This window comes from Chelonia mydas, chromosome 3 (genome assembly GCF_015237465.2).
Source record: "Chelonia mydas isolate rCheMyd1 chromosome 3, rCheMyd1.pri.v2, whole genome shotgun sequence".
Taxonomy (NCBI): domain Eukaryota; kingdom Metazoa; phylum Chordata; order Testudines; family Cheloniidae; genus Chelonia; species Chelonia mydas.
The window spans coordinates 136,329,022-136,346,744 of record NC_057851.1 but is presented as its reverse complement, the minus strand read 5'-3'; the positions used below and the strand labels follow the sequence as shown (position 1 = coordinate 136,346,744).

Here is a 17,723-nt window from a genome sequence, read left to right as displayed (position 1 = left end):
CAGACTACAGCTCCCGGCACTCCACGCAGCGAGCGTGCAGGCGTGGGGCCCCCGCGGGTTCGAACGTCGCCCCGGCCTCTGCCTGGGGGGGCGGGCGCAGCCCGAAACGCAAACGGCGTAGCTGTGAGAGCTGGGGAGTGAGGCCATAGGAACACCCGTTAGCAGGCTGCGGCGCCTCTGGGGCAGGGTACCCGAGCTACAGTTAGCAGGGGCTGCTCGCCAACGTTTTATTTTAACTTCTGTGGGGCAGTGCCAAATACAGAGAGATACACACGTCATCCCTCCCCTAATACATTCACAAAATAAAGTTTTCTGTGCATTCCTGAATCATAATCTCTAGGTAATCAGGAGAGCCCTGCAGCCATGAGGAAGGGTGTGCAGTATTGGTGCCTTGCCCACATCCCAATCACCTGCAAACACACAAATACGTTGACATTTTGATTAACGTTTGTTCTTTTAACTCCACTGCTGGAAAAATTGTCCAGTGTTTTGTGACTAAGCAAATTGTGGGAGAGATGAAATGTGGCACATCAATAAAAGAACCACCCTCAAGCTTTTCAATTTTCAAATGTAGCGAGATCTGTCTTCAACTCACCTATGGAATATACCCATGGGGCACGTCTCCACATCAGTATATGAGGCAGAAAGAATCCACTTGCTTTCCCTAGAGAATGGAGGGGAAGAGGCTAACCCAACACTTTCTGCATAATTTTCATAACTTTCATTATAAAAATAAAATTTAAGTTTTAATCCCTAGGATTCTGCTGTTAACTTAAAAGTGAAATGAGTATAAATGGATGTAGCACTATCTTTCAAGGGTGCAAACAGGTTCAGGGCCTCTGTTGCAGCTCATAGCTTTGCCAAGCAGGAGAATGCAATCAACAAAAACGGTTAATTGCACTGTTGTTATTCCAGTGAGCAGCTGTAAAACTCACATGATTGTTGACAATGTTATTGCTGCTTGGGGAAGCTAGGAACAAAAACCAGAGACAGGTACTGGAACTATTCAGAAGGGAGGAGGCTCTATAAGACAGAGACCGGGACAAGAATAGAGTAGCAAAAACCTTTTCTTCCCCATACACATACACTAACAGCAGATAGGTTGCAGGACAGTTAGAATAGCAGAGATCTTCCCTTCAGAGGTGGCTATGAGGTAAGGGAAGAGAATATATAAAGTCACGAGGCTTTGTAGGACAGAACAGACAATGAGCCTTTTCTCTTCCTGCAACTAATCCATGGTGTTAATTCAAATGTAATCAGACATCTATTTCCTCTTCCCTTAAGTTTTGAAAGATACAGTCCTCAACAGAGTCCAGGAACAGCACTCTGGTGAGATGATAAAGAGCTTCCTCTTAGTTGGGAATGGAGGCAGCAGGGCTCTGCTGCTTCTCACCAGTGTCCTTCCTTGACCCACTACCATTTCTGGTATGTTTAGAGGGAGAATGAAACGGGTACTCACATTTCTTCTGCCACCTGTAGCAACAGAAAACAGGTCCCATTTTCTCCCCTTCCAACTGAAAGGACATCTCCTTTGTCTCTCCACAGTTGATTATTTCCCTTCCATGCTTTTCTCCTCCCTCAACACATAGCGTCTACTTAGTGCTCCCGTCCAGGCTCAAATCTCTCATGCACATAACTGCTGAGCGCTCCACTACAGGCTCTCCTGCCTGTCTCTGAGTCCATCTCAGTACTTGGCACACAGATACCAGCAGAAGCACAGAGGAACAGCTGAGATAGATGCGAGAGAAGTTATTATGCTGACAACTTTGCACAGTGGCCTTTGGTCATAGGAGGCCAGGCCAGGATTGCTGCAGAAAACCTGTCAGGCTTCAGCTGTCAGTCCCCAGAACACGAACTGGGACTTTGAACAGCTTGGACAGGTTTGTCAAACCCAGGACAATTTGGGCTAGGTCAGGACTATTGGCAGTTATGATATGTTTCGTGAAGGAACTGTAATCTTACGCACTGCATGTTCAGGATCAAGGCAGTTAGACACGACGTAACTCCTTTGGTTCGCAAGTTGCAGTTTGTTGTAGTAAATGTTGCAGTAAATGAACTGGCAACTATCCAACACATTTCAAAGTCGGGGGGAGGGGGGAAGTGATTAGGGGATGTTGAGGGTCACATGAACAGGCCTTGATGATAAACTACAAGGGCCAAAGCCAAAGGCTGAAAACTCAGGGGATACAGTTTCCCATCTCTATCCTATTAAGGTGCTGTCTTTCATTAACAGTGCATACTACCTGCAGGGGAGAAATACGAAGTGCTGCAAGGACTCTACATGATTCACTTCCTTATTCCTTGCTGGTGATACTGTGTTCATCAGAGCCTCTGGCAGGAGAAAAGGAAAGTGAGATAAAAACATAGCTTCCAGGCAGCCTGTAATTGCAAGAAAGACATGGAGTATGTAAATAAAGCTGAAAATTAAAGCAAAAAGTGCCATTTATGTTGTTTAAAAAATGCATTTCCAGTAGTTCATTACAGGTATTATTACTGCACTGAGACATTAAGACCACACCTTGCTCTTCTACGTGCATTATGCAATTCAGGCATCTGTTACTAAAAAGAATACAAGAAAAATCCTTCTAGTGAGCAATAAGACAGAACGAGTGTCATGCTGGATATCTGAGGCAATGTTAGGCATGAATGCTGTAGGCTGAATTACACAATTTTCTGAGCACCGGTAATATCCTTAACACTCATTGTGTATTTATTACATTATTGCAGTGATCGGATTTTTTCAAAAAGTATTCTTGCACACAAAATTGTAGTTCTAGCCTCAATATTTAAAAACAATTAAGTAAATATAATGAAAAGTAAACATTTTAAAAAATGTGCAGGTGACTTCTTTCTTGCTCTGGACTCATTGCTCCTACCATATTTTTAAAAGCATATTTCTATTATTTTTCTAATATAGAACAAAAGTTATTATACAGGTTAATGCACACTGTGCTTCCTAGAAAAATAAAAGAGGGAAAGGTAACGTAAATGAGAAAAGAGGAAAAAAGAAAAGTACTTACCTGTAATAATACTTCTCTAAAGATATCAGGCCTGATTTTCCCACAGTGCATTGGTTTTATACCAGTGTGACTCCACTGATTTCAATGGAATTCCCTCAGTGTAAACCACTGTAACAGAGAAATAAGCCCACCAATTCTAACAGATCACACTGGGTCTGTGCCATCTGCTGGGACTCAGCAGGAACATCTTAGACTAATGAGTTTTCAGGACTGTTATTCTCAACTATAGTAAATTGTACATTTCACCCCGGCTGAATGTACTCTGCTGCAATCCACAAAGGTACTTACTCTCATAAGTACCGTTTTTGGGCACCACTGCGATTAAAAAAACTCCTGCTCAGCTGCTACCTAACCTCACTCGGCACTTCAGTTTTTGCCTCTGGGTATGAATGCTGCCGCCTCCCTCTAGGCTTCCAGGTTCCTATCACCTGCTTGAGCATGAGCACTCCCCAACCTTAGGTGTCTGGATGCCTATCTCCTGCCTAAACTCCAGAGTGATTCAAAAACTGGGAGAGATAGGCATTCCGCTGCCTAAATCATTTACAGAGGTCCAATCTGCTAGGAATGGTCAGAAGCTGCCTACTGGATTGGGCCCTTCAGGATAGTTCACACAAAACTGCAGGAAGGCTCTCCCACATAACCTTTAGCCTAATGTATTCATCCAGGATGTGGGAGACACTCCCTCTGTCCCCGGTTCAAATCCCACTCCTACTGAGAGGAAGATGGGATTTGACCACCTCTCAGGGGAGTACCCTAACCACTACGCTATAGAGCAGAGGTCTTCAATCTGTGGGGTGTGCCCCTAGGCGGGAGCATAGTAACATTCGTGGGGCTGCACGGTTGGCGCTTGGACCAGCCCCACAAGGGGCAGGGAGGAAGCACTGCCCAGCTCCATTTCTGGCCCCAGCCCTGGCTGCCAGCCCTGCACCCAGCTGCAGCTGCAGGCCTCAGCCCCTGGCTGAGGGTCTGCTCCCGCCCCTGCCTCCAGCTGTGGCCCCAGCCTCAGCCCCGTTACCCCTGTCCGCATCCCCTCCTCCCAGAGCTGCGGCCCGACTCCTGGCTCTTGGGGGTGAGGTAAAGTTTGGGGACCACTGCTATAGAGTCTTTCTAAATCTGTCACTGCCCCAGTTAATATTTAATTAAAGTAGAAAAACTTCAGTAGGACAGACGGAGGGAGACCCCTCAGCCCTGCATCAGTATATTCCATAGGCTAGTAGTTGGAGTACATACTCACGTGCGAGGTGGTCAATCCCTGTTCAAATCCCTTCTCCTCATCACCCTATCCACTAGGCTGATGGTTATAAGGGAGGTCTTGCTGTTTTGTTTCGGGCCTTTCACCTGAATTAGGTGGTCAAATATGTATCTCCCTGTGTTTGTGGATCGCAAGCAGAGCTAGGCACCTATCTCCAAGAGAGGGCTGAGGCTTAGGACACACTCCTCTGGTCAGTCTCTCTCATTGGCTAGCTTAGGTGGCTCCCCTTCTAGCATGCTGGCTTTGTGATTCATAGTCAAAGGTGCCTGTCTCTCTCCATTCATTGTGTAGGGCCTAACTCAGGCTTTGTGGATTGGTATGGTTGTTCTAGGTACCTTAAAATTAGGCTCTGCGATGCTCAGCATCACAACAGCTAAATCCCTTTGTGGACCTGGGACTCAGTGCCTAACTCCCAGTAAATGGCACCTAGACAATTGATAATACATGCTCTAGAAACTCTATTAGATTATATCGTTTGGGGCAAAAGGCCAAGGTCATTAACTAATGCTAACAGCAGCTCCAACTTTGGAAGACAGCTGGGAGAGTATCAATCTATTACAATTTATCGTTTAAAAAAGAAGAATCTAAGGTAAATAATTTCAGTTTATCCAAAAATACTAGTTGTAATCAGTTCCCACTCTTGGGGGTTAACAAAATCAGAGATGGGTCCATGGCACCAACATTTCTGCCAAAAGCAGTTCCCCCCATACCATAATTACATGGCCAACTACTAACCATACACTGAAGTAGTGAGAGTTGGAGTCCCACGACAACAAGAATTTGGAACTCCAGGCATGGAATTGCATTGGTAGTAGTCAGCTCTGGACTGCGCTGGAGACGTAGACAAACCAAAGGTTTGATTTGGTACTTTAGTTATAACCAAGGAAAAGCAGACTAGTCACCAAACATGGTGACCAAAGAAGTACTGGTAGCTAGATCAAAAAGAAAGGCTGGAGAAAAGAAACAGTTCTCTGCAGAGGAAACTAAAATGAATTATCCAAAAGGCAGTCATGTTATGAGGAAAGCTGTGTATTTTCTGGACTGCAGGAATGGTGATGAACTCTGCTTACACCAGCTCATTCTCATTCCTTTTAATCATGAGAGGGATTGGATTGGATTCAGCAAAACTTCAGAATAATCAGTCAGAGAACTCATTCAGAACTTCTGTGGCTCCTTGTTTCCTCAAGATATACTGAAGATCCTAGAATATATATCATCATATCTCTGAACAGCACTTTGAGGAGGGATCTCTCTTACCTGTTTCATAATACTAAGAAATTAGAGCCATGTAGTAAGAAATACCTTCTACTAGCAGTACCGCCCAGGGCAATCAAGACCAAATCAACCAGGTCTGGAAACATAACTAGATCTGCAGTTTAATCTGTTAAAGATCTGAAGTCTACAGATGGAATGGAGTGGCACTGTTGGAAGCATGTATAGACTAGGTGCAAACTATGCTCAATGAGATGTAACTAGCAAATTGTAGAATGCTAAAAAAAGTTCCCTTCAATCCTCTCATACTAGGTGTTATTATTCCTATTTTAGTAATAAGTAAACAGAGACAGAAAAATTAAGTGACTTGATGGCAGGGGAAGAGAGGAGCATTGTGAGCTTCTGAGTTAGGCAGGGTCTGCGAGTAAGAAGACCTCAGTTCTAAAGCTGGCTCTGGTACTAATTTGCTATGAGTCTTTAAGCAGGTCTCTAAGCATCAGTTTTCCCATCTCAAAAATGGAAATAGTGATATATATCTTCCACACAGGGTGTTGTGAAGTCTGCCTAAATAATGAATGTAAAGAGCTATGTAAGTGCAAAGTGTTATTAAAGCTAGTCACCGGCAGAGATAGAAAGAGAACCTGGGAGTTCTTGGCTACCACTCTGAATTCAATGGACAAACTACACCATACTATCTTAAGGACATACATTATCACTTTTATGTTTTCAGTAGGAATGGACTGCTTTCACTTCAGGTCAAAAATTCACAGCTGCAAATTTTCAAGCAAAATTGGCTTTATGATTTTTTATATGCCTCAATGCAAAACTTCTAATCTACTTAAATGTCAGAGGTGCCAAATGCTCATGAATTCTTTGAGCCAGTTTTGCATCGCTGTATTAGCCTTTATGATTTTCATGCACAGCTGAGTGTGGCTCTGTTATCTTTTATGAAAGAAAGTGATTGTAACTCAGTCCATAGACTCAACCAAAGAGCTGTCTTTATTCATTAAATTGTGTGGATTTGTAATTGCACCAATCATCTTACACCAACTAAAACAACCAATGCATTAAAAATATAAACTTTTTAAAATAACTAACTTTGACAACTAGAAAATTTTGACTAGCAGTGGAAATATGTCCTCCAATGGAGCTATGCAAACTGATTAAAATGTTTGTGTATATAATAATGATATTCTGCAATTTCCACAGTATGCATCCGATGAAGTGAGCTGTAGCTCACGAAAGCTCATGCTCAAATAAATTGGTTAGTCTCTAAGGTGCCACAAGTACTCCTTTTCTTTTTGCGAATACAGACTAACACGGCTGTTACTCTGAAACCAATGTTTTTTATGGTTTGTAATTGCCACATCATGTCTTTCAACTAATTTGTGAGATTAACTATTAAAGTAGATGATAAACTCTTATGATAAACTTGGTCACTCTACATTTTTATTATATAAATTAACATTTTTATTAAGCACCAATAAAAATCATACGAGTAAAATTCCTTCAGGAATATAAAATCAATTGCAACTTTAAACAATGTAAATTCTATTTCAAATGCTCAAACAATACCTGTTAGGTTAGTAATAAAAACATTCAATTTGCTGTGTCTGAATGTATTAAGTTACAGTAGCTGATGTAACTTGATTCTCTTTTGAAGATTTACAAAATATATTAGTTATTTGAAGGAGCTGTGATGGGGTCTGTTGAACATCTGAGCTCACTAAAAGGTTACAAAATTTGTTTCAAGTTTGTAAACAGAAATCTAGTACATTTTGCATTCAGTTGCATGTACATTCAGATTCACATTCAGTAAATTACAACCAATAATATATTTGAATTGAAGGTGTGATCACAGAAGTTTTCAGATTTGAGTAACTGCTATTTGCCATAAAATTTATAATAGACATTGAGAATTATAGCTGTCAGAATATTTTAGAAGTAGCATTATCTACCAAGTCTTTGAAACATACTTTTTATACAAGGCTCTGACCTATTCAAAGTATAAGTGATTATTAGAATCTGAGGGCCAGATCATCAGCTAGTATAAATTAGTATAGCTACACTGAAGTCAATGGAGTTGCTCCAACATTCACCAGCTGACAATCTGGTCCTGACTGTCTTATGGACAAGGGGATTCATTGACTCATACTTGTGAAGGGGAGGCATTGTTACCCACTCATGGGGAAAGGCAGCTTTAAAGTGCAACTGGAGTTTCACAGGAGCCCAGTCACTATACACCATCCAAAACAATATGTTGAAATCAGCATACCTCCCTGCTGGTTCTGGGCGTTCTCCTGCCCTAGACAGTGCTGCTCAGTTTGTGGACTGCAGTGGCTGCATACAGGCCCTTGATAGAGTGGGAGTTTTGTACTGACGCAGCCGTGACCCAGATTTCAAATTACCAAAAGTCGTGCATGCTAGTTATGCTGATGAAAGCCAGCATAAATTGGGGCTGAATCAAGCCTAAAGATCATAGATGTATTTTAATTTAATTTGGTTTGAGAGGTGGTTACTAAAGGGGCCATAAACTGCCCTCCATCTATACACACAAAAGAAACCAATGGGATATGTTAAGCTCAGCGGTAGAGCTGAAAACTAAACGAGAACTGGAAACTAAACATACAAGTCACATTAGTCTTATACGAAAGGTGAAAAGCGGTTTGTGAAAACAACCCTTAACACATCCAACAAAATTGAAATTATTTAAAAAACCAATGTACTCTTACAATTTCTTTACACAGAATGCCATCAGTATGGTAGATAAATTACTGGTCCTTCTTCAACTCATGTACTGTCGTTCTTGTTTGATCTTGTTGGTCATGTGATAGCAGTCGATCAACATAAATGATTGCTCGATAAATCTTCACATACCTGAAGTAGCTTATAACAAGGATGCCCCCAAAAATGGACAGTATGAGGACTGAAAAGCCAGCAACCTTACCAATGTTTGGACTGAAATACAAATGAGATTCGATTAAGAATAGATGTGGTAAATTTTCAAATTCTCCCCTTGTTTAGTCAAGAATCTCTTTGACTTTATATTGACAGAAGACATAACTCTATTTGGAATGATGTCTTCTGAAAACTCTTAAAAATGATATGCATCTTCTTGAAAATATGGCTGATTAATGATTAAGTTTCTCTTTTACTCTTCTTTACGGTCATGATGATATAGAATTCAAGGGCAAAATCCAAATGATTTTCTACAGAAGTGAATGGCAAGACTCTATGATTTTAGTGGGACCAGGATCAAACACTTTATAAAGAGGTGAGTGAGTACAACGGGCACACTACAGACGTTCATTCTGGTTTAGAAATATTACTGGTTCCAAAGATATCACCTATACTTAAAAATGGAGAATACTGTTCGAACTGGAATGAAATTGTATCCTACCATCAGGCCAAAGGCTTGGATTTGGATATTATCTCTAAGATTTCATTACCCATCTGTAAGATTGGGAGTGTCGCCAAAGGATAACAATATTTTTATCACTATATAAATATTAAATAATAATAAATTATGTTTAGTTGTGGCTATTAGCAATTACCTTTCTACTATGCCATATGTACGGACCGCAAAGACTGTATTTAAGTCACAAAAACTGGAATATAAAAAAAGATTTAAATATTTTCTCAACTGTAAAAATATTCAGAATGAAAATACAGAATCACAATGAAACCAACTGGTGCCCACATTCATGTACGAACTAAAAACTTTATTTAAACTTCAATAAACACATTCCGATTATTTTTATGGTGTACTTTTATGTAACTTTCATAATTTAATGCAGTGTTGTCAATGCTACTGATTTTTTTGTGAGTGATGGGATTTCACCTGGGGCCGGAGCCAATCTTGCAATGATGTGAGTTGCTTTAGCTCTCTAGTGAATTTCAGCCTGCCGGGGGGAAAACCCACTGACTGGCTCTTTTCTCCAGTTGCCTGCCTCCTGGCGAAGAGCAGCCAATCAGAGCTGCTGCAGGAGCAAGCAGCGCACTTTCCCTCTACCCTCAGCAACCTGAAGCCATTCTCACAGGAGGGGAGAGGATAATGGGGAGCAGAAATGTCAGGAACATCCTGGGGTGAGTTTTGACACCTTCCCTGCTTTGGAAAAAAACATGTTGGACATGAAAAAAACAATGCCTGGCAGTGGCATTAGGGCTGGTGTAGGGCCTAATTTGTGCTCAAGTTGCAGCCAGGGAATAGCTGGATCAGTGCCCATCCTGCCCTCAATCTGCACCTGCACTGGTGGCTCCTGCATTGGGGGACACATTCCCTGTGCTAGTGTATCCTGGGAAACACATCCCTTTGTCAGGGCCTCCTTCGGGGGGGGGGGGGGGGTGCAGCCTGCACAAAGGGGCCATAAGGCCGTGATGAATTCCTTCTTTTAATGTTTCATCAATGAAATACCTCTATGAGTGTTCGGTATTCATGGGTCTTTCTCACAATGTTTCAGAACATATGTAGGATGCGTGTTACTACATATTCCTAAATGAAATCACCTATGGAGTTTATTAAAAATTTTCTTTACATTATGGGGTGGATAAAATGAGAAACTTTGAAATGGTTTATTAAAGGGAAGGCAAATATCCTTAAGGTGTGGCTAATCTTTGATAAGTGACTGTAAAAAGTCATTGTGCAGTTCAATATTTCTTGTCTTTCAATGATTGCCACATCAAATATGTTCAGCTCACACAGAAAATATTTTTCTCCAAATACCAGCCCTAGAAACTCAACCTGAGCTCTGAGAACCAAGCCGGGGTTTTTCTTGCTCAGACATGTATCATCACCTTTAGTCCAAATTAGACCCTCTGTGGCATTTGCATGTGCAACCCTACTGTCTTCAGATTATACCCTCAGTGGCATTTATGCAGTTGAATTGTCATCCATTGATCCAGTTCACCAACTCCTACATGGGTTAGTTCTGCAGTGCTAACAGGAATAACTTTCTTTTAGTCACTTAGCCTAAATTTACAGAGATTACTCTGAATATATGCAAAGAGAAAATCTGTTAAGATGACATTTTTACAGTCACTTTAGAAAAAAAACTGGTTTGACTGTCAGATCCCAGATTTACACTAATGTAAATTGAGATTACAATCTGGCCCTGTGGGTCCTGTCGTCAAATCCACATGTTGAAGGCCTCTTGCCTTCCTTTCCATAGAGGTAGGATGAACATTATGTTTCTCGCATTCTATACAGAAAATGAGTAGAAATCTAAGAGGAAAAATAATAGCTGCACAATGAAAGGGTTGAGGACCCTCAGAGCCATATCTGAACCATCCATGAGTTAGAACTGGTAGTGGAAAATACCTGCAACATCTATGGCCAAGTGATACCTCAAGCAAAATAATTTTTTAAAATGACAACAGTGGTTACTTTATTAATCTTAATCCTAAATCAATCATTAAAAATACTTTTTACATGCCAAGAAAGGAATAGATAACCTGAAATTTGGGTCCACTATCTTCACTCTGAACACATAAATGCCACTGTACTCAGTAGGCCAAATGAGAGAATTGTAACCAGAGTGGTTCAAAATTGGATACAGCTGATTTAGGTCTCCTAGACGTCCAAGTTCAGATTCAAAGCAGGATCTGTAATTCTGATTAGAAACAATAAAGGAGATTTTTTAAACTAGCTTTGAAAAACAATTAGACCTACTTATCTGGGTTTCTGGACTTGTAATTACCTCTCTCTCTCTCTCTTTCTCCCTCTCTCTCTCTCTATATATCCCAAAGGAATAACTCCTTGGAGATTGTACAGCACACTAACAAGCTCTATACTTAGTCAGCTATGTTGGCTAACAAGGAGGGGAGAAGCCTGGTTCCCACACATTTCTTGCCTTATTTCAAACAGTCTGCACCCTAAAATAAACTTGTTTCGTTTAAATCTAAACCAACCCAGTGCTGTATCTGAATTGAAGTGACTGGGATTCATTAACTCCAGTTAATGTGGCAAGCTGCTGGGTATTTACTCTTTAAAGGAGCAAGCAAACCTTATTAGCCCTCTGAACACTCCAGGAAAGATCTGGGCATTTCAGAGCAGATAGTTTTGGGAAATTTCAGGACTGGGGGTGTGTTGGAGTCACTTGGCTAATGGTAACCAAAGCTGGTAGATGCCAGAATGAGGCTGGGGTGTAACAAGCAAGCTACTGGAATCAGAGTGCTGAGCCAGAGCTGCTTAACAAACAGACAGTGCATGCTTGTCTGTTGGCTGTCAGCGTCCAGGTTACGAGCCACAGCAGCAGAGCATTGAAGGCACCCAGAGTTACAGGGTTGGTGGTAAAACAGACCAATGCGCTGAAAAGGCATGGGGACATAAGGGCACCCAACACCAACACTGAAACATTAAAAAAAAAAAATTGAACTAATTTCCCCTACATCCGAAGATGTCCAAAACCTTTACCCCCAACCTGAGGCCTCTAATTGCACTGGGGGGGCGCACATTAAGATGAGATGCTCAGCCTGGTGATGTGGCTGTTAGGTGGCTGCTCAGTCTGAACCTCTGGCCTGGTGGAATGTATTGCTCCTCAGCTACTCAGCCTTCCCCTTCTCTTGGAACACATGCTAGTCTAAGTGCAAAGTGTTCACTACCTTTTCCCTTCAATCATAGTCCTTTCCCCAGGCTCATGCACCCTCCCACCTAGAGCAACACAGTCCTTCCTTCTTTCACTGAGCCCTCCCCACAGCCCTCACTCTTCCAGCCACACACTCCTGCTAAGATAGTGCCCGCCCCCAAGTTCCTCCCAACTGTCCAGGAATCCTCCAGCTTCTTGCTCTTCTGGGCCATTGATCCTCCAGGACTTGGCTGCTCACGCTTAGGTGCTGATTACAATATTTTAGTGAATTGGAATCATACGAATGCCCCTTTGGCCCAGCAGAAAGCCAATTTGGCTTTCTGTAAGATGATTTTGTTTGGATGAGAAATCAGTGAAACAAAATTGAGGTAATCCTTGGTGTAATTCTTTTATACATAGAATATATTGGTGAAGTCCTAGTCCCACTGAAGTCAATAATGAAACTCTCATTGACTTTAATGGGGCCAGGATTTCACCCAAAGTTCTGTTTCTCTGAACATACAGCACACATGCTTTTGGAGAAATCTCAAGCCAGACTCCAGACCTGTGCCTAAGAAACTGCTGTAACAGGGTCACCCTGCCACTGCTTACTGACGCTAACTTCTCACAGCCCACAGCCCCTGCATTTGTGCCTGGGGAGCCTCCATTAGTTCCACACTTTCCCTCTGGCCACATGGCTTGTCATATCTCTCAAGGGTTAGCCCCTCCCTTGTGTCCAGCTGTTTACCACTACAAAAGAATTTCAGTTGCTCCTAAAGCTATATAATATTTTAGTACACTCATTTATTTTAATGATGTTTGTGAGTTTCTTTCAACCAGACACATGACAATGAGGGATTAGTGTCTTTTGGAATAACAATATCCTTTCATAGCATTGTCAGATCATTACTGTATTGCCATCTGACTTGTATTCCACTTGCTCCATCATGCTTTAATTAGGCTTCCCCTTCCCCGAGATACTAATAGTGTGAGAATGCCAAGTAAGACAGCTGCAGAGTTCATTCATATTTTTCATAAAAAATTTGTAAATATATAATTTCCTACCTGTGGCCCCCATATTTCATCTAATGTACTGTTTTCATGTCCCTTAAGCATTGAAATCCAAGTCTGTGCTTCACGCAAACAACCCACCTATTCAAAATAATTCAAATGTACAAATTAAAAAAAATATTAGTTCTCTAGCCCTTTGTTATTTTCTGAAGGGTAATACAGTATTTACATAGGTATTGGGCATTCTGGTTCTGTATATTTATCTTATATAGCTGCTATAGTGAAAGTACCACAGTATAAATCTAAGGCAACAAAACATACTCGGGGAAAGACTCTGCCCTTAGGGAGTATATTGTTTTAAAATAAAATATTGGGGTAATAATATTAGCAATAATAATGTTAACATCCAGTGGTGCGTCAAGTTTCAATAGCTACCTGTACTGATTGAAGTAGGCAGCACCGATGAGAATAAAATAAATGCTCCATGAAGGGAGCCAAATTAAATGGGCTTGACTTGACCATGGTATGTAAATAACACTAATGTAAATTGTAGCCATAACAAAAATACTTTCTGAAAAGGAAAAGGAACAAGTGGACTTGTAGCCCTTACAGCATCTACAATGTCTGAGCTGTGCATTCTGAAGAAGAAGCACTTAGGATATGTCTACACTGCAATTAGACTTGGGCTCGCAGGGCTCAGGCTAATAGGCTGTTTAACTGTGGTATAGAGTGTAGATGTTTGGGCTCGGGCTATAACCTGAGCTCTCACTGAGACCCTCCCACCTCACAGGGTTCTAGAGCCCAGGTCCACCTACCCCAAATGTCTCCACCACAATTAAACGGCCTCCTAGCCTGAGCCCCATGACTCCAAGTCAGCTTGCACAGGCCAGCCGTGGGTTTCTAATTGCAGTGTAGACCTATCCTCAGGCAAAACGTATGGTGTCCAAGAAACAATGAGACATCAAAACAAGTGGGATGCAACACAGCTGAGAAGCCAGACAGTGACCCTCCACAGGTGCTCCTTCATCAATCATGGTCATTCAGGTACTGACAATTCCAGCATTTAGGACTATAGTCTGACTTCACTTATATAAGAAGTCATCCCAAGACTCCAGTCCCCATAACATTATGGCTCTTTCATGAACTGTTGTCAGAGGAATCCAGTCTGCTGTTCTCTGAGCTCCCACAATCCCATACTATGGATGAAGATTCAGCAAAAGGTAATTCAGGTAATAGGCCTGAACCAAAGCAACTGAAGTAAATGATTGATTTCTATAGTTTTTTTTTTTTAAATCAAACCCAGTGTTAGTACTATCTTGCTTTAGTATCTTTCTGCAGGGTGTGACGTTACTGAGATAACCTGTAACTGTACAGATCATTGTTGCAACCACTGTTACATATTTGCAGCAAATATTGTACAAATGTTGTCATGTAAGGTGTCTATGGAAAGGTTATGATTTGCTGATTATGATTATGCTATCTGTATGCGTGTATCATTTTTGTAGTTGACGTTATGAATATTGGCTATGTACTTGTATATCAACGTGTTTTGATTCTAAGTAGCCTCGGTGAAGCATTTGGTCAGCTTCTTGAGAAGGGACTATTCTCAGTAAGTGCCCAATCAAGAAACACTTAACTGACAATGAACTGTGGGAGATGCCAATCCACTTTTGAGCTTTCCTGGGAACTTTCAAACTGAATGTAAACAATGGCATGGGCCTGTAAAGAACTGAGTCATGCATGGACATGTGACTTGCCCATGTGACTCCTAACTCCATCTTGCTGTGGTGATCTTCCAGAGGGCAGAGAATATAAAAGGCTGCTGCATCTCCTCCATCTTGTCTTCAATCCTGCTTCTTACTTCTGGAGGAACCTTGCTACAAACTGAAGCTCTGAACAAAGGACTGAATGACCCATCCCAGCTATGGATGTACTCCAGAGACTTGATTTGTGCCTGCAGCTTATTCCATCACTGCTACAAGCCCGAACCAAGAACTTTGCCATTACTGTTATGTAATTGATTCCATTTAACCAATTCTTGTTCTCATCTATATCTTTTTCCTTTTATGAATAAACCTTTAGATTTTAGATTCTAAAGGACTGGCAACAGCATGATTTGTGGGTAAAATCTGATTTGTATATTGACCTGGGTCTGGGGCTTGGTCCTTTGGGATCAGGAGAACCTTTTTCTTTTACTGGGGTATTGGTTTTCATAACCATTCGTCCACATAACAAGTGGCACTGGTGGTGATACTGGGAAACTGGAGTGTTTGAGGGAATTGCAGGTATGACTTATGGTTAGCCAGTGCAGTAAAACCAAAGTCCACTCTGTTTGGCTGGTTTGGCTGGCTCTTCACCTTAGAGGTGAAGAAACCCCAGCCTTGGGCTGTAACTGCCCTGCTCTAAGCAATTTGTCCTGAATTGATATTCTCAGAAGTGTCCCACCAAAGGCAGCAACGTTACACAGGGGTAGGGATGATGATGTGTTGAGCAGCCACGCCACACAAGCCCTGGCTTTTCCACTGCCAGCCATTTCCATCTTCCAAACTGTGAAGCCTCAATTCTGCTAAGGCTCATCCCTATTTTTGCCAAATTCTGGCCTAGTCTAGCAATAATTCCATTTCCCAGCCTTCTACACATTGCTTTGACAGCATGATCTGGCTTTGAGTGTCCTGGGGAGCATGTCACTCTGCTTAAAAATGAAAGGCTATATTCTGCTTTCAGTTATATAGAAATTGCCTTCAATAGGATTGCATGGGTATTACTGAGGGCAGAATTTGACTTCAGAGATTGCAAGAATCTCTTTTTAAGAACAGGCTAAATAAACATCTATCAGGTATGGTCTAGGTATACTTAATCCTGTTTCAGCGTGGCAGGAAGGACTAAATCTCTTAAGGGCTTCCCAGCCCCACATTTCTATGATTCTGTATGGATAGTCCTGTATTCCCATTTCCCCCAAACAGAGGGCAGACTAAACTTCAAGATGGTTTTGAAGTTTCACTTCCTGAACCATACTACCATGCACAGAATTCTTTTTTCTTTTCTTTGATTACCTCTTGATTTTGATTCATGTGTTCAGTTTTGAACAGTGTATGCTGTTAAAACTAATACATTAAACGCTGAAAGTTACAAGTAATGAAATCTACAACTACTATACAATATCTCCATTCAAATAGGGTGATTCAGACAGAAGAGGACTGAACATGTATAAAATCAAGCATTGCATTTACCCAACTTCACACAATATATAGCAACAAATATAATCTAAATAAAAAGATGCCATACCTGCTTCATAGATGAGTTGTAGCTGTAGTCATTTCTGCCATGAACCTCCCATAAAATAAAATTTGCCTCAACTGTTTTAACAAATGTGCTGCCACTATATCTATAAACAATACAGGTGTTAAATAATGCTTTAGTAAAAGCATATAAATGGGCAAATACCTCTCACTCCGTGGCCCTGGAGGGAAACATGGACAGTGCGGTGCTGCTGTGCAAAAGGAGAAAAGGACAAGCAGGGAATGTACAGCCCAGAGGCTTTGCTCTGAGGACTCCCTACACAATAGTGGACTATGAGCAAACAGGATGCAGCATCATGGGTGGGACCAAAGGATCTGCTGCAATGTGGATATTCCTTCCTCCAGCACTGGGCTTGCTACTGTTACGCTTGCCATTCAGCTGGAGTAGCCACTACAGCTTCAGAGAGCTATGCAGTGCTGTGGGAAGGAGTCCTTCTCTTGCCACACAATATTTCAGCGTTATACTTACAAGGCAATATCAGGGTGAAAAGGTATTGCATAATGAAGATCCATTAGGCAACCATACTTATCCCAATCATAATTTACCACCTAAAAAAGAAAAGTTGTGGTAATATACTGTATATTTCTCTATATTTCTTCTTTGCATGCCCACACACATCAACTAAAATAAAACCCTGTAACTCTCTTACCAGGTCTTCCGTTGTTGGAACCCACAGATATTCCCTAGTGTAAGGAAAAACTTATTGTTGGTTTTACACCTTTTAAAACCATATTCCCCTCTTTTCTGGTATAAAATGGATTGGATTGTTTAAGTAGGAAGATTTAAAACTGAGCATGCAATTTTTCTTCATGGCTTAAAAACATGTGAAACAAGCTTTTCCAAATCCTCCTGCTATAAAGTTGTAAACTCTCCTATATCATTGGACATCTTAAAGAGACATCAACTTAAAAATAACACTTGCATCTGACAATCTGTAAGCAACTACTGTTATAAGTATTACTTATAACTAGTAACTAAAGTAGCTCTTTTTCCTCCCCTCATCCCAAGTTTCTTCCCTTTGAGCATTTGGGTGCTCTCCTGGCCCCATTGAATTCAATGGGAGTTTTGCTATTGACTTCAGTCGGCCAGGGTTTCACTCTTTGTGTACAGTCACTTTCACTGTATAGTCATTTGAGGCTTGATCACGTTACCATTGAAATCCAATAACAGAACTCCCATTAACTTCTATGGATGAAGGATTGGGCCCTTAGTTGTTTCCCCTGTTGTTTGTGTGGATATTTCAGACAGCAACATTGGAGATCCGATGAAGTGAGCTGTAGCTCACGAAAGCTCATGCTCAAATAAATTTGTTAGTCTCTAAGGTGCCACAAGTCCTCCTTTTCTTATTGGAGAGAAAAACATTAT

General features: G+C 41.3%; 1 protein-coding gene across 1 annotated transcript in view; it reads right to left on the bottom strand.

Moving 5' to 3' along the window:
* Positions 1-6,911: 6,911 nt before the first annotated feature.
* CATSPERE (catsper channel auxiliary subunit epsilon) overlaps positions 6,912-17,723 on the bottom strand; it is a 76,719-nt gene continuing 65,907 nt past the window's right edge. The window contains exons 16-22 of the mRNA XM_043543369.1: positions 17,008-17,041; positions 16,827-16,906; positions 16,344-16,443; positions 13,113-13,199; positions 10,936-11,093; positions 9,039-9,092; positions 6,912-8,442 (exon numbers count right to left, since the gene is read on the bottom strand). Coding sequence (XP_043399304.1) covers positions 8,256-8,442; positions 9,039-9,092; positions 10,936-11,093; positions 13,113-13,199; positions 16,344-16,443; positions 16,827-16,906; positions 17,008-17,041 — 700 coding nt within the window. The 3' untranslated portion in view covers positions 6,912-8,255. The remainder of the gene's footprint in view (positions 8,443-9,038; positions 9,093-10,935; positions 11,094-13,112; positions 13,200-16,343; positions 16,444-16,826; positions 16,907-17,007; positions 17,042-17,723) is intronic.